The sequence below is a fragment of the Abramis brama genome (genome assembly GCF_963993115.1).
Source record: "Abramis brama genome assembly, chromosome: 5".
Lineage (NCBI taxonomy): Eukaryota > Metazoa > Chordata > Actinopteri > Cypriniformes > Leuciscidae > Abramis > Abramis brama.
In genome coordinates, this window is record NC_139967.1 from 27,201,855 (window position 1) to 27,224,182 (window position 22,328).

A 22,328-nucleotide genomic window follows, 5' to 3' on the forward strand; every position below is an offset into this window, starting at 1 on the left:
GCGCACAATCTTCCGCTGACTGGGATTTATAAAGTGAATTCTGCGCAGGTTCTGGCGTACGAACGGTTTTATAAATCTGATTTTTTTTTTTGCGTACGCCATTTTTGGCTTTCGGGCGCACGTACACTTTTAGTAAGGTTCCTACGCACAGTTTTATAAATGAGGCCCCAGGTGCGAGTATGCTAAATGATTTCCGGTCTATTGCAATAACTTCTATATTGTGCAAAACTATGGAGCACGTTTTGGCTAATCATCTAACTTCAACTGTTGCCTCTAGGTTAGATCCACTTCAGTTTGCATATAAGAGTAACAGGCACAGATGATGCTGTACTGACCCTGCTTAATACAGTTACAAAACATCTCACGTATCCTAAAGCATATGTCAGGGTTTTATTTGTGGATTTTAGCTCGGCTTTTAATTCAATGAAGACACATTCGCTAAAAAAGGCTTGTTGATCTTGATGTTAATACAGGTTTAGTCCTCTGGATTAGAAACTTTCTTTCTTGCCGTCCGCAGAGGGTCTGTGTTAGAGGGTCTGTGTCAGAAGTGCTTACTTTAAGCACAGGCTGCCCACAAGTTTGTGTTCTTTCCCCTGTGCTTTTTTTCTCTTTTTACTAATGAGTTTACGATTAAGGAGGAACATTTTAGACTATTTAAATACGCTGATGATATGGCGTTAGTGGCCTACTGGACAAAACTACCTCTCTACATGATGTGTCCTACCTGCCTCACACTAAGGCCCTTGAAACTTGGTGTCACTTGAGTCAATTAGAAATTAAAGTTGCAAAGACGAAATAATTAATTATGTGCACAAAATTAGACATAATCTACTGGTACAATCACTTTAACTGTAGATCTAAGAACAAACTCACCAGAATTGTGTCAATGCATGGCAAGCAAAATAGTCGGCATGACCACAGAAGCCCTTAGTACAACTTTATGCTGAAAGGGCAAAGAAGAAGGCGATGATTATTCTTGCAGATAGTTCTCACCCTCTCTTTAGTCAATTTGAGCCCTTGAAATCAGGTAGGCACTATAGAATACCTCTAGCGAATAAAAATGTTTAAGAGGTCTTTTATTCCAAACGCTATTAAAATTCTCAACTCCACAAGTGATCGATAAACCAAATAATAGTAGCATGAACTGTATTTTTATATTTATGTAATGTGAATCTGTTTTTTACTGTCTATAGTGCCAAAGCCAATTTTCCACCTTGGTGGACAATAAAGAATTACAATATAATACAATATATTACATGTAATGCATATGGCTATAAATTAAGTTTTTGTTTGTTTCTTCAAATAACATAAAATTCTTTACCACATGTGCATTAAGCCTCAACAGCATGTCAAGGTTTCATTTTGTTCATGTGACGTGTGCACCTAAACCACCATGTATGCGCCAAACCATCTTACTCAGCCACAGTCCACCATTGTCATGCAGGAAACCATACACGTTAAGAAAAGTGAAAGTTCTCAGAACCGTCTCAGCAGACAAGTGCAGATGACTTAAGACTAACCAAACATATGCTGTTCAGAAAGGTACCTTTTTGATTATATATATCAAATATTCCAGCACATGAACAATTGCTCATTTGGATAGTTCAGATGTATAGTAGAATACAGTGTTGCAGATAAGTGAAGCAATTTAAGTAGAAGCTTGATGGTTTTAGTGCATTATGTGGTATATATGTAGGACTGGGTGATTATAGATGAGCTACAAGGCATGCATGGACATGGCAAAACATACGTAACAACACACTCTAAAAAATCAATAAACCCGCCTTTCTGTAAGGCTCTCAGCAACCTCAAAACATCTCGCCCTCTTCCTCTGTGAAACTGAGAGAGCGTAAGCCATCATCGTCATTGTGTTCAAGGAATCATACCTCTGGCAAGCTCAGTTGAACATAGTGGACCATCAACACGGGATACTAGAAAACCAAAGTTGATTTGTGAGTACAAATGTTTGATACTTTATTCTTGGATTTTAATGGTGTACCATAATAGAATGCAGTATTTAAATACATTTAGATTGTGCTAATGTAGTAAATCATTAAATAAATGTTAAAGTTTAAAGATTTTCACTGCCAAATGTCTTCACAAGTCTTTGTGAGATCTACTTTAGTACATATTTCTGCAGATCAGTTTTAAAGTTAGTCTTTTTAAATCTGACAATATCATAATCTAAAGATTGTGTCTGTCTTATGTACTGTTTCCACTGTAATGTTATCTGAACCAATTTGCAGAGAGGCCATGTCATAATATTCTAGTAAGTAAGACTATCCAGCATCTTGTAATTGCATATTAGGTCATCATCTAGTGTAAAACAACATTAAGCGACATAATTCGTCGATCAAATATCTGTTAGACGCTGTAACAATCTATGCTGCCTCACCCATAGAGCAGTCTGCTTGCACATTCAGACTGAAAAAAAATATATTTAATATATCTTTAGTATCCTAAGCACCCTTTCTTTGTTGTGATATGCACATTAAACATTAATCTTTGTTTTGACAAATCTAACTAATGTCTTTAAAATCACAGAGGTCTATTTATGGTTATCTATTGTGTTAATAGTGTGTATGCCCTAATTGAGGAACAGTGGATGACTCATATTATACATAATTACTCCCTATTTTAGCAATTTGAGTTCTTGTTTAATGTGCAAGTGAGATACAAATATGCTCAAAACATTTATTTAACTAGTAAATTTTGCATTTCTTTCGATACTGCAACTTCCTGTCACAGAGTTTCTATCTGATTCTTGTCTCCTTCCTCTTTCAACTGGTGCTTAGATGATCCCTTAGCTCCGGTTCTCTGTTAATATAATAATTTTATAAATGAATTGTAATTTGATTAGTCCCCTAAGAAAGAATAAATACTGAAAAAGCATCCAAGCATAATTGCTGATCTTAACACTGTTATTAGAATGTCACATTGGCTTATAAAAGCAAAATCGGTGGTCCTATCATCTTTAAAGAAACTGATTCATGTAAAAACACATCTTTTGAATACAAAACCAGCTTTGTGAGAGATGCATGGTAAAATGTCACAAGATAGATCACATGTATGCTCAGGAACCCGGTCAAAACAGAGATGATAGTAGCTTGTTTCTATGGACATTTTTCCTTACAAAATCAAGGACTTTTGACCTTGTGCTACACGATTACCCAAAGCCAGTGTAATGGAGTTTCTTAATGCAGGATTACAGTCTATTTCCTCTGTATGTAATGCTATATGAAACCATTTACTAGACTAAGTTATAATATTCTAAAACGAAAAATATCTAATGCATTAGACACTGAATTCTGTTAGAAATGCATTTCCATGTATTTTCTGGGAAAGTTTTCCGTGATGGGAAAATCATGGCCCATTCCCTGGATGCATGGGCGTCAGTTTGGTTTGAAATGCGCTGGGGACAGAGACGCATTCGGAAGTGCATTTTCAGAAGTGCTGGGTACAATGACGCATTCATTTTTTTTTTCTCTTTCGCGCAGGTCATGTTTTGAAAGACGATGTCCTATAGCTTACTAATGTAAATAAATAAAAATGTATACAAAAATGTGATGATGTCCGACTCGTTTTATGAAGAAGAAAGCCTTAAGTTTTCAAAAAGCATTAGACTATGACCCACTATTCTGCTTCATAAGTAGCCTCTCTCACATTGCTCCTCATAACCACTGAAAACGGTCAAAAAAATCGAGCCAAAAGTCAAATTATGGACGTAATCTGACATTAAGCGTTTCTGCTTCACATTTTCAGCAGGGCAGCGGAGCGGCTGTGGGTTGACTCCCCACGGTTCTCATGGGCTTTATATATAAGTCCTAACGTGAAAAAGCTTTACGTGGTTTAATGTAGGCCTACCTAAACAAAGATCACCAAATTTCTCTCTCATATTGCTCCTCATAACCACTGAAAACTGTCAAAAAATCTAACCCAAAATCCAATTATTATGGACGCTAAGTTAAAAGTAGTGGGTACAAAATGACTCATGACGAAATCTGGTCCCCACCGAAATGGACGCCTATGCCTGGATGCGATCATATAGCAACAGCATGACGGAATATCAATAATTCAGTTAACAAAGGTCTATTAGAGATCTTCACTTGCACATATAAACTGAACCTGCTTTCTGATTTTTGTATTTGGTTCTATCTCTTGAATCTTTGAAAATCTGTAAATTAATCCACATTTTTACTTTGATGAAGAACGGATTTGTTGTGTACCCAAGATAACCACAGATCCATTAGATGCATGGGTTATGTGTTTAGATGCTCTTATGATCATATCTGCATTACAATCGCATCTCCAGTGTAAAGCAATGAGATGAACAAATGTGAGCCATTTATAACAGCAGCAGTAGTTCTGCATTTCCTTTGACTTCCTGTCATAGGGTTTCCATTTGGATCATCTGTGAGTCCTTCCTCTTTTAATGGCTCTTATAACAAGAAGACGCTCTGAGATACATTATGACTCTCAAGTAGCTCCTACACCTATAGAAGCAACTCTCAGTCACATTATATAAAAAATCACTATAGTAATTTGATTAGTTACAAAGGAAGCAACATTTCGTGAACTACCAACAATGCACAACTCCTAATGTCCCATTTACTTATAAAAAAATAAATCAGCAGTTGTGGTCATGGTTCACATTTCCTAGGTCGTTTTTGTATGAAATTTAAACCTAATGTCCTGTATCTGCTAATGATATCACTTTTATGGAGTTTACAGCTTCTGCTGTGAGACTAAGAAGGCATCACTATGAGTAAACCAAAAGACAGCAACACCTCATCATTTACTCTGGAGACGGATGACCAGACAGAGGAGGAGAGGTCAAAGGCCAAACAGATGAAGAAAGGTGCCTTAAAGGACAAGAGGCCCATGGATTCTAACTACCTGGATGACATAGAGGAACCTGCAACCACAATTAAATTTAACCTACACTTTGACAGGTAAGTGGGACTCCTTAATATATCAAACCACACTGGAGTGTATGACAAATATAAAGTCAGAAATCGTCACTTTAACACATGCATTCTGCATACAGGGGAATCAGGAAAGTAAAAGAGGAACCGGCTCAGCAGGACCGTGAGAGGTTTACCATCAAGAGTCTGTTTGAGGCTGTGTCCAGTGGCGAGGTGTCAAAACTGCAGGGTTTACATCAGTACCTGCACAAAAACATGAAACGCCTCACCGACTCTCAATGTAATTGTATTCAAGAAAAAATACACAACTGTTGAAAAGTTTGGGGTCGGTAAGAGTTTTGAAAGAAGTGTCTTGTTTTCACCAAGGCTGCCATTACTCCAGTCTTCAGTGTCACTTTCAGAAAATTCCTTCAGAATTATTTTAATATGCTGAATCGGTGCTTAAGAAACATTTCTTTTTATTATCAGTGTTGAAAACATTTGTGCTGCTTGACATTTTTGTGGAAACATTTTTCTGGATCCTTGGAGTGTTCACAAGAACAGTAGAAAAGGAAATATTTTGAAACATTATAAATGTCTTTATTGTTACTTTGGATCAATTTAATCCATCCTTGTTGAATAAACGTATCAATTTCTTAAAAAAAAAAAAAAAAAAAATTCTCACTGATTCCAAACATTTGAATGGTAGTGTACAAAGAATACACAGAATAGTACTGTGAATTCATGACTGATATTTAATACATAATAAAACAACAGTTTTTTCTTCTTCAGATAAGTCCAATGGAAAGACAGCCCTGCTGAAAGCGCTTTTAAATTTGAGGCAAGGCGAGAATGACACTATTGAACATCTGCTGGACATTGCAGAGAAACTGGGAGATTTAAAAAATCTTGTCAACGCTGCTTACACAGACAGTTCCTACAAAGGTCAGAGCCATTATAGCTTCATTTTACATAATATTTGATTATTAGATCTAGTTTTACATTAGCTAAAATGTTGGTACATTTTTTATAAATCAACATTGTTCCTCTGTAATCTATTTTACAGTGTTATTGATTGATCTCTTTGGCAGGTCAGACAGCACTCCATGTTGCGATTGAAAGGAGGAGTGCAAAATTTGTAAAGATGCTGGTTAAGAAAGGGGCCGATGTCCATGCTAAGGCCTGTGGGAAATTCTTTCAACCCAATCAAGACATGTGCTTCTATTTTGGTAGGTCTAACCAGGGACGTGCACAGACATTTTGAGGGGCAGGGGCTCAAGTGAAATAAAGGGCACTTCTCATAATTACGTTTTTTTTTTCTTTTTTTAAACAAAAAAGTATATATATTAACGCAACTCTGACTTCCTTTTTAAAAAATTAATTAAAAAAGTTAATTAATTTTATCTTCCTCAAACTCACGCAATTGTTTCATTTTCAAAAGATGTCTACAAAATAATCAGTTCACACAGAGACCATGGTCGCCTTAGTATTCACTAGGTTTATAGAGCAGCAAAGGAAACCATTCCACAATGTGCATGTTTTGAAAACATTTTCTATGCTACTAGTTTCAAGTATATTTGAAGAGTTCAGATGCAAAAGTGCCATCTGAAATTTTCTTCGAAAATGAGCTTCTTTTTTTTTCAAGATCGTATATTTAAGTTCAGTAATTTAAAGGCACAATATGTATTTTTTTTGCTTTAAAAATATAAAAAATCACTATATCTATGTTATATATTTTTTAAAGTTGTGTATTTACATTATCCCGACAGTTCCAATTAACTTCTAAATCCATAGAAATTAATATTTTAATTCGAAGACACGGACCGTGTCTTTATTTCCGTTATGTCGCAGTCAATGGCGTCATATCCGCGTTGTCCCTGGTTTCCGCTCGTACTGCCATGGTAACCAGAGCTATGAGCAGAGCAGAGGCCTCTGATTAACCAAAGCAAAGCGACAGACGCAGACATCTGTGGAGTTCGCAATGTCTATCTGCACGCTGTTGTTGTTTCGTTCAAACATTATGGACCATGGCAAGCAGACTTTGGATAAAAAAGGAGAACTAAAACGAGAATCAATATCAGCGCGGTGTTTTCGAGATGCCGAGAGCTCCCATTGACAGTATATAAACGAGAGCTCCACGTCCGAGACTTCGACCGCTCCTACATGTACTTTATTAAACAGGTGAGCACATTTACACAAAACTAATCAATGTTATATAACGTTAGTTCAACAATGATAAAATGTTAGAATATGATCTGTATGTTATTCTAATGTTGATCTAACGTTAGCTTACTGGTAGTCTCATACAGACAAACTAACACATACTTTTCAACACATTCAAATGCACTTTAGTGTGATAGTGTAATGTTAGACCAGGTGAAACAACGCTGTGTTACCTCACAAGTTTAATTTGTCTAATAAACTGACCTGTGAGTAGTAATTCTGCACTCGCGTGTAGTTCGGTAGAATGAAATGTCCATATTCCTTTATATCCGCGGGACTCGCGTCGCGTGTGGAGCTGATAGCTGTCTCTTAGCAATCCCGAACTGCTTCATATCACAGTCATGATAAAAGCATCGATGTATTCAGTCATCCATAAACATTATTAGATCGGCCGGCTTGACGTTGACAACAACATCCATAATTCTTAGCATGTGTTGCGTCATCAAACTACGCCTTTGTTATTGTAAAGAGGTTAGCGACCCCTAGCGGAGAAAAAATCACATACTGTACGTTTAACTTAAATTACAATTAATAGGTAATTTTCATTGCCAGCAATGTGAAATAAGTGAACATAAACATACAAGCTTGATAAAAATGATCATTATAGAAGGAAATTTCAGATGGCACCTAGAGGCTTTTTCATCTGAACTCTTCATATTTAGAATAACCTAAATAACTGCATCAAGCAGAGGGGCGTTTTACTAATAATTTGTTTATTTTTGCACAAGGCACTACATTGTTTTAATTATTTTGGTGTTATCAGAATACATAACACTTTAAAATTAAACTTACCAAAATAATTGAGTAAAAATTCAATAAAAGCCAATGTCACGTATGTATTTGTGGTTGTATGGAATACTATTTTATAAAGGTTTAGAGGAAATAAAAAAAAGTTAAATTAGTCATAAATAAAAAGTTAATTTATAAATGTTATTTTTAAAGTTTAATGTTAACTTATTACATATTTCTACTCAGTTTTATTTATTAATGTACCAGATGCAGTTACTCAGATTTACTACGTTCTTTAGAGTGTATCCTCCATCTGTTTGCATCTGTAGATTTCTTCTAAATTCACCAATTTAGATTTCTAAATTTCAGGGGGAAAGACTCTTGATGTAAGTCATTACTGGGGACGTTCTGTATGCAAATTAGGCGTCAACTAGTTAAAATGCGCACATTTGCATCTAATTGACAGGGCAATGCAGGTAAATAGGATAAACAAAATAACTAAAGCATATCACCTGGTGGTGATATATGCTTATTTTATTAACTTATTTTATTACATGGCTTGGTTGAATTCCAATGTAGAATGCGGTCTGTTATTTCTTGATAACAGACCGCTGTGCGGAGTGTAAGAGTATAACAGACCGTTGCCATGAACAACAGAGAGTTGCTATGGACTCACAGGATTCTAACCGTAGAGACGGAGCGTACTATTTTCTTTAGCGGAAGGCCGGAAGCAATACAATCGGGTTTAACAATCGGGAGAGGGAGAGGGAGCGCTTCAGAACTCCTGACCTGATATTTAGATATACTATTCTTCAATAAATATATTTGTTTGACAGGGAAGCTGTGCGCAAACAGAAATATTTTTCAAAAATAGAAAAAAAGCACCCCAGAAAAAAGGGCACTTTCTCTCCAGGAATAAAAAGGGCAGGTGCTCAAGCTCCCTTTGATGTCTATGTGTGCACGTGCCTGGGTCTAACGATAAGGTTGAACTTTTGCAGACGGATAATTCTGACAACAATTTATACAGTAGAAATTGTAAAATCTTCCACATAATGTTCTCAATGTTACTGACCCATTTTGTGGGTACCTGGGCTTACCTGTATCTTTCACACCTTCTGTGCACAGGTGAGTTGCCCTTGTCGCTGGCCGCTTGCACTAATCAGCCAGACATTGTGGACTTCCTTATGGACAACTGTTACCAGGCGGTGGATGTCAGGAAGAGGGACTCTCATGGGAACATGGTGCTTCACGCACTAGTATCCATAGCTGATAATAGTCCTGAAAACACAGAGTTTGTCATTGCCATGTATGACCACATCTTAATCAAAGCCGACCAACTTCACCCCAAGATCAAACTGGAGGAAATCGAAAATAATAAGGGACTCACACCAATCCAACTAGCCGCCAAAACAGGAAAATTGAGGGTAAACCTTTCCCCCCCTGTTATTTACTGATTTTTGAGTGTCATAGAATTTGAACAATTTCACTATGTTTTGTAAACTGCCTACATTTATTTGAAGAAGTGATTCATTTGAAGCAGTGTGTGCCCAGTAAGTGTCAGTTCTGTTTTTGGATGTTCCTGGTTTTGTACAGATGATTAGTCCTCATGTGATTTGACATGTTATTTTCCTCCAGCAGGCATTAAAGGGATACTCCACTTTTTTTGGAAATAGGCTCATTTTACAACTCCCCCAGAGTTAAACAGTTGAGTTTTACCGTTTTCGAATTCATTCAGCCGAACTCCGAGTCTGGCGGTACCACTTTTAGCATAGCTTAGCATAGATCATTGAATTGGACAGGACCATTAGCATTGTGTAATAATCAAGAAACTTTGCTGCCGTACCATGAGTCCAGCAGGCGTAATGATATGACGCAGCGCCTGAAAATAGTCCCCAGCTCGGTAACTTCCAACGTGACCGGGACTAAGTTTGTCTAACCTATTAGACAGTGAGGAAAGTAAGTATTTGAACACCCTGCTATTTTGCAAGTTCTCCCACTTGGAAATCATGGAGGGGTCTGAAATTGTCATTGTAGGTGCATGTCCACTGTGAGAGACATAATCTAAAAAAAAAAATCCAGAAATCACAATATATGATTTTTTAACTATTTATTTGTATGATACAGCTGCAAATAAGTATTTGAACACCTGTCTATCAGCTAGAATTCTGACCCTCAAAGACCTGTTAGTCTGCCTTTAAAATATCCACCTCCACTCCATTTATTATCCTAAATTAGATGCACCTGTTTGAGGTCGTTAGCTGCATAAAGACACCTGTCCACCCCATACAATCAGTAAGAATCCAACTACTAACATGGCCAAGACCAAAGAGCTGTCCAAAGACACTAGAGACAAAATTGTACACCTCCACAAGGCTGGAAAGGGCTACGGGGAAATTGCCAAGCAGCTTGGTGAAAAAAGGTCCACTGTTGGAGCAATCATTAGAAAATGGAAGACGCTAAACATGACTGTCAATCTCCCTCGGACTGGGGCTCCATGCAAGATCTCACCTCGTGGGGTCTCAATGATCCTGAGAAAGGTGAGAAATCAGCCCAGAACTACACGGGAGGAGCTGGTCAATGACCTGAAAAGAGCTGGGACCACCGTTTCCAAGGTTACTGTTGGTAATACACTAAGACGTCATGGTTTGAAATCATGCATGGCACGGAAGGTTCCCCTGCTTAAACCAGCACATGTCAAGGCCCGTCTTAAGTTTGCCAATGACCATTTGGATGATCCAGAGGAGTCATGGGAGAAAGTCATGTGGTCAGATGAGACCAAAATAGAACTTTTTGGTCATAATTCCACTAAACGTGTTTGGAGGAAGAAGAATGATGAGTACCATCCCAAGAACACCATCCCTACTGTGAAGCATGGGGGTGGTAGCATCATGCTTTGGGGGTGTTTTTCTGCACATGGGACAGGGCGACTGCACTGTATTAAGGAGAGGATGACCGGGGCCATGTATTGCGAGATTTTGGGGAACAACCTCCTTCCCTCAGTTAGAGCAAAGATGGGTCGAGGCTGGGTCTTCCAACATGACAATGACCCGAAGCACACAGCCAGGATAACCAAGGAGTGGCTCTGTAAGAAGCATATCAAGGTTCTGGCGTGGCCTAGCCAGTCTCCAGACCTAAACCCAATAGAGAATCTTTGGAGGGAGCTCAAACTCCATATTTCTCAGCGACAGCCCAGAAACCTGACTGATCTAGAGAAGATCTGTGTGGAGGAGTGGGCCAAAATCCTTCCTGCAGTGTGTGCAAACCTGGTGAAAAACTACAGGAAACGTTTGACCTCTGTAATTGCAAACAAAGGCTACTGTACCAAATATTAACATTGATTTTCTCAGGTGTTCAAATACTTATTTGCAGCTGTATCATACAAATAAATAGTTAAAAAATCATACATTGTGATTTCTGGATTTTTTTTTTTTTTAGATTATGTCTCTCACAGTGGACATGCACCTACGATGACAATTTCAGACCCCTCCATGATTTCTAAGTGGGAGAACTTGCAAAATAGCAGGGTATTCAAATACTTATTTTCCTCACAGTATTTTCAGGCGCTGCGTCATATCATTACGCCTGCTGGACTCATGGTACGGCAGCAAAGTTTCTTGATTATTACGCAGGAATGAGAGTATAGTTCCTAGCCATATCAGCCTAGAAAATCGCAACTTTACATTTTCCGTCGGTCTTAGTACACGATGTAACTACAGAAGAGTCAAGTTTTAAATAGGAAAAATATCGAAACTCTTTGGTCATTTTTTTGAGAGAGATGCTAATGGTCCTGCCCGATTCAATGATCTATGCTAAGCTATGCTAAAAGTGGTACCGCCAGACCCTGAGATCGGCTGAATGGATTCGAAAACGGTAAAACTCAACTGTTTAACTCTGGGGGAGTTGTAAAATGAGCCTATTTCCAAAAAAAGTGGAGTATCCCTTTAAATCAGACACCAGTCATTGTCTTATTTAACCTATAGTCACAGTTTAATGTTTTTATTTATTTTATTTCCTTTGTTCTATATATTTTAGCTGATGTTGCTGCTGGGCATGGCTGATTACTAAAATTAGCACATTGCTAAAAGACTAAAAAGTGATTAAATAAAACAATTTTGAAATTATATGTTATTAGCATAGGTTGGAAAGTGCCTGTTTGATGAAATCATTCAGATGTAATTTTTCATTTGTTAACTAGCTGTTTGAGCACATCGTACAGCGGGAGTTTAAGGGGTGCAGACATCTGTCCCGCAAGATCACGGAGTGGGCCTACGGTCCCGTGTGCTCGTCTCTGTATGACCTCGCCTCCCTTGACACCTACGAGAAGAACTCCGCACTGGAGATAATCGTTTATGGCAGTGAGATTCCAGTGAGAAGACATCCTGTTCATTTCATACTGATTCATTCTAGAATCAAAAATGCATAATTTCTTAGATTTTGTACTTTACTGAAGCAAAATCCCAGCTGAGAGGAACTGTTCTCAGAATTTTGGCTAACATTCTGGCAAGGTTCTCTCAAAGTTTTGAACAAATGTCTTTTCCAGTAACATTAATATACTGCTCGTTCAAAGTTGTCTGGTCTTTAATAACTTTAACGTTTTTTAACATAGGCTATTTTATACCTTACAGGGACAGTTCACCCAAAAAGGGAGAAAACATTTTGAAGGATGTTTGTATTTTTCCCCCATAGCCTACTATGGAAGTCAATGGGGTCCATCAACTGTTTCAAAATATTTTCTTTTGTGTTCAGCAGAAAAAAGAAATGATGAGTTTTGAGTACATGATGACAGAATTTTCATTTTGGGTGAACTATCCCTTTAATGGGAACATTAGCAAAACATTCTTGAACATATTTTTGTTCACTGGATGTTAATTTGGCATATGTATTCCGATAAATGCTGTTGATAGCAACATGTTTGGTTATTTCATCTCATTTCAGAATCGCCACGAGATGCTCCATATTGAGCCATTAAACAGACTAATTGAAGAAAAGTGGAATAGATTTGCGAAACGGATGTTCATGTTCAACTTTATCGTTTATATTATCTACCTTTTCATCTTCACTGCTGTAGCTTATCACCGTGAAAAAGGGATCGACCTCAGTAAAAACAAAGTAGGTATACACAACAGTCCAGAGGTGGGGACCCATTCATTCATTCATTCATTCATTCATTCATTCAAAATAAAAATTTCTTCTGAAAAATATGCACACTGACCTGAACCAGACAATCAACTTTTTCCAGCTTCAAACTACTCATTATGCATGCTAACTTGTTAACATGTAAATGTTTCACTACTTAATGCCATGTCTCATTCCCACTCTTTTCTTTCAGTCATTAAAGCCTCCGTTTCATTATAGAAAAGATAGTGAAGGCTACCTGCTTCAGACAGGACAGATCATCACTCTCATTGGAGCACTTTACTTCTTTATTAAAGGGGTATGTATCTATTTAATATTATGCTGTTGATTTACAACAAATTCATGTTTAACTTTAAATGCAAAATATTTGTATTATTATTATTATTATTTACTTTTTACAGAAATAACTGCATTCCCTTGTCTTTCAAGTTAATAGATATGATAAGGAAGCGTCCGAGATTTCAGTCCCTGGTCATAGACGGATTTTCCGATCAGCTTTTGTGAGTCGCTTCACTCTTGTTTTATTTCAGTATTAATCATTTCCTAATACATGCTTGAAATGACATTCTTTGCCAATAATTCTAGTTAAAACTTATCACAGCGAGGTCAAGTTTTTGAAATCACTATTTATATACTCTATATGCACATGGCTAAACTGCTCCAGTATAACTACTTTTTACTACATAAAACCTCAATCAATAAGTGCATACAGTGTTTACTCCCGCTTAAATGCTTTTTGTTGCATTAGTTTTCTGCAGGCCGTGCTTCTCTTGGTCTCTGCTGTACTGTACTGTTTTGGTCAGGATTTATATCTGGCCTTTCTAGTGCTGAGTCTTGCCTTGTGCTGGGTAAATCTACTCTATTTCTTCAGAGGGTCCAGACATATGGGAATCTACAGTATCATGATACAAAAGGTAAGGGATATTTGTCTCTCTTATCCAGCATCCTTCACCCTGGCCTTCAGAGTAGGGTATTAGTCAAATAGGGTGCTAAAAAGATGCTATGCAACACATTTAATGTCTCCTTGTAGTATAATCTAGTCCTTACAGTTGATACAGGACCTACACCATTACTTCCTGTGCGTAACACACTTGTACGCTCTTTAATTATTGTCAGATGATTCTTGGAGAAATTCGTCGATTCCTTGTTGTGTACATGGTCTTCCTCATTGGGTTCTCTACAGGTATCCTTCTCCCTTGCATACATTCAGCAATGTACATGATTCTTTCATTGCAATTAATTTAATGTTCATAACACAACAAATTTGCAACATTTTGAGTCAGTTAGATTTTTGTTTTATAAAGAAATTAATATTTCTATTCAGGAAGGATGCATTAAATTGATTGCAAGTGAAAAGTGAAAAAAAAAAATCATTTTAAATTATTTTAAATGATAGATTTAATTACTTAAATCTGTTTAAAATAAATGCTGATATTTTTAACTTTTTTTATTCATCAAAGAATCCTGACAAAAAGTATCATGGTTTCCACAAAAATATGATGCAACTATTTTAAACATTGATTATGATAAGAAATATTTCTTAAACACCAAAATCAGCATATCAGAATGATTTCTGAAGGATCGTGTGACTGATGACTTGGAGTAATGATGCTGAAAATTCAGCCTTGCCATCACTGGAGTAAATTACATTTTAAAATATATTCAAATTGAAAATGGTTATTTTAATTTGTAATTATACTACTGTTTTTACCATATTTTTGATCAAATAAATGCAGCCTTGGTTTTATTTCAAAAACTTTTGAACAGTAGTGTGCATTGATGATTTGTTTCTTACTCATCAGCCGTGGTCACTCTCCTTGATGAGCAATCTCGTTTAAATAATTCTAATGGAAATAAGGACTGCAAGAAGCCCACATTCAATGACATCACCTTCACCACTCTGGAGTTGTTCAAGTTTACAATTGGCATGGGAGATCTGGAGTTCACCAATGATTATAAATATAAGGAGGTGTTCTATATACTGCTGATTCTGTACATACTGATGACATACATTCTGATGCTGAACATGCTGATCGCTCTGATGAATCAAAGCGTGGAGGAGATGTCCGTAGAGAGCACTAGCATCTGGAAACTACAGGTAAAATCAAATGCAAAATGAAAACGGTCAACCCATTTCTACACTGAACTGATTTGCCATTTTAGTTGTTCATTTAGGAAATAAGTATGATTGTTGATCACAGCGTGCAATCACCACCTTGGACATGGAGTGGATTTTTCCCCATTGTCTGAAGACAAAGCTTCGTTCAGGGGAAGAGAAGGAGCTGGGCGGAGGGCAAGAGCCTGATCGACGCTGGTGCTTCAGGTGACCCTGGTGGCTTCCACAACATCTGAAGTTTGCATTTGTCTGTAATCTGAAATTGGATGATACATTATGAAAAGATGATATTAGCATGCAAACATAATAATGCACACTTACCCTGTGTTACTCTCTGTGTTTGCTATTAAACAGTGATGATTGAAACCGTAAACAATGAACAATCTTTCTTTCAGTGTGGAGGAAGTCAACTGGAACCAATGGAACAGAAACATGGGTATAATTAGCGAGGATCCTGGGATATGCACGAGTGTACCTTCCCCAACTAAACCTCAGAGAGGTAGTCAATGTTAAACAAATATGTGTGTATGTGTGTGTTATTTTAATCCTACATGATGTCATATGTATTTGTTACAGAGCCCAGTCAGCGTGGACTCCTACAAACGTTCAGTAAGCGCTGGACACAGAGACGACCGCACAGAGATGTACAGGAGCTGGATCCTCTAGCAGAGGCCTCTACCTCCGTCTGATGCTTTTAGAACCTCTATCTATTTTGCAATTCCCTTTCATTACAACTGGTATTGGAATAATTATATTATATGACCGGATAAAACTTGACTGTTGTTCATTTAGAAAACATACAACATTCATGGTGCTTTTGCGAAACACAGCCCAGGATGTTTTAGACCACAAAGCATCAAATGTGTCTCAAATGGTCAGTTTAGAAAGAGTAAAAAATTGTGACATTGTCCACTCAAATTCGAAATTAAATAAAGAAAAAAGTAAGTATGTAATATTCAACCCAATGGTCACTTAATAAAACTAATACAATTTCCATTTTGAAATTATGATTATTTAATAAAAATAAAAAATAAAAACTTTTACAGTAAAAGCACCACAAATAGCCAACCTAGTTTCCAACACTCAAAAATCTCATTTCATGTCTCTCCAGCCTTTCAAATGAGTCTATTTACCAGAATACAACAAAATATACAAGATGCAAGAGTTGAGACGCATAATGGTGACATGGAAATGTAGCCTACTGCATAATTACAATGACCTAATGTAGCAAAACTGTACAAGGATGTTGGCTAAGCATCTTTTATTTCAGAACATTTAAGTGCATCTATATCGTTATATATTTACATATACTGTACCGTTCACTTTTAACAGATAATATAATGTAGGCGAATTAATGAAAAAATAAATAAAAACACGATGTTGCAAGATCAGCTGGATAGATTTTAAGGCAATGTGGAAAACTGTTTGTGCATATCGCCCTCTTGTGGTGACTGACGTAACACAACAACCGAGAAGCATCACAGGATAATGCAAATAAGGTCCATACATGATGAATCCACTGTGCTTAACATTACTTATTTCCACTATAATCGGAAGCGTCCACAAGAGCCCATTACTTGTTTTACTGAGCGCTCACTAAAGTTCAGTTGTAGATGGGTCATGTCATTGGCCATTATTTCACTGCAGAGCTGAAATGCTGTGACCTCAGTGAGATCTCGAGTGTCCTGCTGTGCCCTGTTGTGTAACTCAAATTTACATCTGCACCAGACGGCTTAAATATGCGACGACCTGCACGGTCGGTGGGCGTCACTTCCGGCGCTGTATCCCTTTGAAATAAAACAAGCTGTAATAATCATACGTAACTGAGACAGCCAATGGAAAAGTGGCCTCACCCGGAATGGGAGCAGTTTTCCCTCTAAATGTTGACTTTTCAGTCATGACTCATGAATAAGAACTCTTTCTCTTAAATTAGAATAAGAGGTCCTCTAAGCATCATCACGACATTTTAACAGAATGATTCCATTCAACTGTTCACACATGAAACACACATGTAGTTTTACTCAATATAGTAACTGTTAATGGATGTATAAGCTGTGTAAAGATGTTAACAATTTGTATTGTGAACAGTAATAAACAAATAAAATGTAAGTATAATTCAGTGAACTATGGAAAACAAGCCATCTTGAAAACTGTCATCATTTAATTTTTTTAGCAATATATCTGCGGTGTAACAATCAGCAGACCTTTGTTACCAGAACTGACGTAGGCCTGCAATGCATAATTTGTGAGGACAATGCCTCAGACACTCTTCATCGGTTTAGAAGTGAGAGCAGAATTTTCATTTTCATTTGGTTTGCATTACCTGTAGGCTGTGTACCTGCAAGAGTAGAACAGACCTAATTAGTAACCACTACCAACAACATTCACTCCTTCATCGCCAAAGCAATGTGATTTTGTGACAAGAGCAGCTAATTCATTTTGTTCGCTTTCCTGTTTTTAGTGTGGGATGGTCTGGCATTTCTTGCAATAGTTACATGAAGTCAGATCATCATATATAAAAGCCTGATGAGCAGACACTGATTGAGACGAGTCAGTGTCCAAAAGTCCTTGAAGACTGGATGAGGGTATATGAACATTTATGACCAATTCAAGGTTGAAGATTTAAAGAAGAAAAAACAGCTTTTAGACAATCAATAAATTAAATGGAGTCATACTTGAAAGCATAAATTAGAACTTTATTTTATTATTACAATATTACAAAAAAGAGTAGCACAACTCTCGCACTCTTCAGATTCTTCCCACGCATTCAATCGACAGCCACAGAGTGACAGATATGAGAAAGGCTTCTAGAAGCTTCCTCCATTTCACAGCAATTGCAAAAAAAAAAAAGAAAAAAAAAAAGATTTAAATAATTAAAAAAAAAAAAAATCTAGTTCAGAATTATAAATAGCACAAATTGCAAAACTGAAGCTTTGAAACATTGAATAAAAAGATTTTGTTACAGCCCAGAACTACACACAGCTATAAAACATAATGACGATAAAATATTCTTTATTTCTTCGTTTACATTATAAAGTAATTCTAAAGAATTGCTTTTCTATTCAACAAAAGCTCAAGTTAATAAAAATAAACAAGGAAAAATGCTGTTCCTTTATAGTCTATTTTTCGAAATCAGAATTCATTATACCTTTATCAGAATCATGCTTGTTGTCAAAGGAAAGTCCAAGGACCAAATACTTAAGGCTTCATGAGGGCTGTTAAGGGGAGGCAAACCAACAGCGAGTCAAGACTAAGTGACCCACCAGCACACACACACCTGCGCTCTTCACATGCACACCAAGTCCGTGAACCCATATCCATATGCAGCCGCATTCATACACAGTTATTACACTTCTTTAAAGATACAGCAGTACAGTAGATAAGCCAGTGTACAATAAAATAAGCAATCCACCTGCCTTGTCACTGTTTTGACTTTTTTTCTTTTAAAAAGTTCTCCTTAATTTAACCACAAATGATCTTGCAAGTGATCAATTTGGTCAATTCAAGCACACTTCACAAAAGAATCAGTAGCAATTCCTACTTTATGTTATTATAAAGGATGAATTAGAAAAAGCAGGATCATAAACCCCTTGATTTGGTACATAGTTTCTACATCATAATATTAGTAACAAGCCTACAGACACCACCTTCAGTAGTATGTTTAGTCCTGCAAACCCACTTACAGCTATACCACACATGACCCACCTGAAACTACACAACTCATCTATACAATTCAAGTAGTAGTTTCTCATATGTTAGGAAATAAAAGGAGTATAATGATTAGGTAAAATGAAAATGGCACAGCTTTAACATTGAAACCTCTGTAGCTCTTCTCCTTTGGCCTTTACAGCTTTACAGAGAAAAGAGAGAATCTTTCACAATCATTATACAAAACTTCACTCACATTAGTGACTCAGAATGCAAATGACACCTGATTTGTTGCATCACTAAAAGAGGCATGATACATGTATGCGGTTCCTGTCGGTCACAATGTGTCCAGCAAAATGAGGTGATGTTTCAACCTTTCACAAGCTTAAAGCAGTTCCCATTTTACACAGAAATCCATAAAGCCCATAACAAACACATTTTATTTCTAAAAATAAAGAAACAGGGGTGCCTGGTGTAAAGGAACACATGACAAGAGCTTTCACCTAGGAACAGTCTGAAGGGACCAGTGATTGGCATTTTTCCAGATAGTTCAGACATTGAAAAAAGAAATAAAGGACAAAGAATGTGTCATGCTGAAGAGGGAAGTGCTCTGAGCCTGTCAGCCATCTTGATGTTATAAGACAGGCTTGAAACAAAGATCTCTCAAATGAAAGCAAGCTGGTTGTCCAATGCACAGAAGGCCTGGCGCTCTCAGCTTAAAAGTGATCTATTTCACAAGACACTTTTAATAATGTAAGTACTAACACAAGAAAGATGGTCATAAATAACCCAGGAGCACTTGAGATCCAGGTACTAGGAGATAGACAGGACTCAAGTTTGGAAAAAAACTAAACTAAATTCCCTTTAGTGCCTCAAAAAGCACTTGTTAAAAGAAAATAAATTGATCACTTGCAAGATTAAATACACAAAACACTGCTCTTCATTAGACATGTTTATATTCTTTTTTTTTTTCTTTGTTTTCATCAACAATCATCCTTGAGATTTTGAGCTCATTTAGTTCCTCTCGTAATGTAATTTTATTAAGACTAACAGAAGATGTCGAGGACACGTACATGTGTGGCTGACTTCACTGAGGAGAGACTGTGTCTGAGGCTTGTGAGCTGAAGCTTATCTATACCCTGGGTGCTGGCCTTGCGTCTCGGAGGGGGGGACCACTACCCGGCCCATAGGGGGTGGCCTGTGCATCTTCCCCATCAGGATGAGATTCTGATCTCGGAAGCAGGGCGTCTGGAAGTCCCCTCCCATGCAATCTGCCGTTTGCATCAGATTAGTCTGCCCTATTAAGGCACCCCCTACTAATCGATAATGGGCCGCTCCTCCCACGGGGTCCATCCCTGGGGTGGGGTTGGTATTGCCCGTGCCAGTGCCATGGAAGGGCAAAGGGAGGTCCTGTGAGCCAGAGCTGTCACTGTTGGGTGTGGGAAGAATACTACCCCACACTGGCGGCTGGTGGTAGTACTGCCCGTTGGTGTAGTGCGTCACCATGCCTGGTGGCATTGCATTGCTGCTGTGGTTGTTGGCAAGTGGCGATGAAGGGCTGGAGGGTTTCATGGCATAAGGCTGCCCCATGCCCATCTCTGGGGGATAGGTACGACTCTGCGGTTTGCAGGGGTGTCCGCCCCCTTCTGAAATGTGCTGAAGGTGAGCAAGCTGATGCTGAGTCCAGGACCTCATCTGTGGATGCTGGGGATTTCGCTGAGGTTGATGGCTTTGATGCTGTAGGTGCTGTTTCATATCGCTGTGATACATGTGGTTCATTGCAGCCATGTTATGCGGAGGCATTGCACTCACTGGCGCAGAAGCAGTTACTTTATCAGGAGGTCCAATAGCACAGGATGGGTGCATGAGACCAGGAGCGAGTGCACTAGGGTTTCCCGCATGCACTGAGACTCGAGAACTGGCGTTTATGAGTAGATTTCGGTTAATGGGACTTGGGTTGGCGATCTGTCCTTCGCACATCGACGTGGCACCGGCGCCCTGAGCCCTAGCCTGGCAGAACTGGCTTATCTGATGCACTATGCTGTTCAAGTCCGCCTGACGGTCCTGGTGGAGCCCTCCGGCCATGGACAATGGAATGGTTGAGGTAGAAACAGTCACGTTAGGAGGGGCGTCTGCAACCGGTACCTTCCGAGCACCCACCTGCAGGCTTGCAGAGGGGTTTTGTAGATGCTGCTGAGGAAGCAGGATGGCTGAAGGTGGGTGGGCGCCAGGATGGCCTAAAGAAGCTGCGTGGGACAGATTTTGAGGCCTCGGAAGGCCCTGGAGCTGTTGTGGCATGGAGGAAGGAGGTCTGTGTCCAAGTCCTTGATGTGGAGGCCCAGGCTGCTGCTGCTGCTGCAAAGTCTGGAGATTCTGAGGGTGTTGAGGAAGTCCCTGCGGATTCTGGGACGCTCTGGGAGGACCCTGCGACAGGTGGTGCAGGTTTAAAGTGCTGGCCGAGGTGGCTGCATAAGGGCCGCCGGCGGCATTCATAATCACCTCTGGGTGCAGACGTGCCCGTGTGCCGTTAAAGTCCTTGATGATGCCCTTGACGAGGGGAACTTTGACGATGGCAAGGAGACCAGTCTTGGCAGTGGTCTGAGAAGAAGGGTAGGGACTGTATCGGGGGCCAGCTGTGTCAAGTCCGTTGACTGTACGACGAATGTGGTTTCGCTGAGGGACCTTGACGCTGTTGGGGAAGATCTTGATGGTGAGTGGATTGTTGGCAACCTTTTTAGCATAAGCATCCAATTCCGCAGGGGTTGGATACTGAGCAGATCTCATCCTTTGTGGAGTGTCCCCTGTATGTAAAAGGGACAAAAAGAAAGAAGAAAAACACATTATGCCTTGGGAATACGAGTCTTTATAACCTGTCCATTTTGTTCACACAGCTGGGCAGGCGAGAGAATGGAAACTAAGGAGAGGATCAGAGATATTCTCACTTCACAAACCTGAGCTCAAATAACAAATTCTGTACGAAAAATGGGAGAAAGACGCCATAGTGCCCTTAGAAACTGCATTGGCACAGCTTAATTTCACACATACAATACCTTTCAAAAGTTTAGGGGTCAGTTTTTTAATACTTTTAAGAAATTAATACTTTTATTTAGCAGGGACACATCAAAAGTGACAGTAAAGAAATGTTTTTTTTTTCATTTCTAATAAATGCTGTTCTTTTAAAATTTATATTTAAAGAGTCTTGAACAAAAATGATCACAGTTTCCACAAAAATACTAAGCATCACAATTGTTTTGAACATTGAGCACCAAATCAGCATATTAGAATGATTCCTGAAGGATCACGTGACACTGAAGACTGAAGTAATGATGATGAAAGTTCAGCTTTGCCGTCATGGGTATAAAATTATTTTTTTAAATATATAAGTGTAATAATATTTCAAAATATTACTGTTTTTACTGTTTGATTAAATAAATACAGCCTTGGTGAGCATAAGAGACATACAAATATATATATAACGTAAACGTAAATATAATACCGACCCCACACTTTTGAACTGTGGTGTACATTACTAGTAAAAATTATGGACACATTTAACTGAATTTGTTTCTCAT

General features: G+C 38.3%; 2 protein-coding genes across 8 annotated transcripts in view; one reads left to right on the forward strand and one right to left on the reverse strand.

Moving 5' to 3' along the window:
- The first annotated feature begins 1,426 nt into the window (after nucleotides 1-1,426).
- LOC311083387 (transient receptor potential cation channel subfamily V member 1-like) lies at nucleotides 1,427-18,963 on the forward strand. The gene is made up of 17 exons (XM_084114869.1): nucleotides 1,427-1,542; nucleotides 1,796-1,952; nucleotides 4,732-4,952; nucleotides 5,048-5,205; nucleotides 5,697-5,849; nucleotides 5,996-6,133; nucleotides 8,982-9,280; nucleotides 12,052-12,222; nucleotides 12,792-12,965; nucleotides 13,186-13,290; nucleotides 13,422-13,492; nucleotides 13,741-13,906; nucleotides 14,109-14,175; nucleotides 14,795-15,090; nucleotides 15,194-15,315; nucleotides 15,504-15,607; nucleotides 15,685-18,963. The coding sequence occupies exons 3-17, from the start codon at nucleotides 4,762-4,764 to the stop codon at nucleotides 15,795-15,797; spliced, it is 2,328 nt and encodes a 775-aa protein (XP_083970995.1). The 5' UTR covers nucleotides 1,427-1,542; nucleotides 1,796-1,952; nucleotides 4,732-4,761; the 3' UTR covers nucleotides 15,798-18,963.
- fam222ba (family with sequence similarity 222 member Ba) overlaps nucleotides 17,784-22,328 on the reverse strand; it is a 61,590-nt gene continuing 57,045 nt past the window's right edge. For all 7 annotated transcript variants that reach the window (XM_084114874.1, XM_084114877.1, XM_084114873.1 and 4 more), the window contains one exon: nucleotides 17,784-21,557. In XM_084114874.1, coding sequence (XP_083971000.1) covers nucleotides 19,885-21,557 — 1,673 coding nt within the window. In that variant the 3' untranslated portion in view covers nucleotides 17,784-19,884. The remainder of the gene's footprint in view (nucleotides 21,558-22,328) is intronic.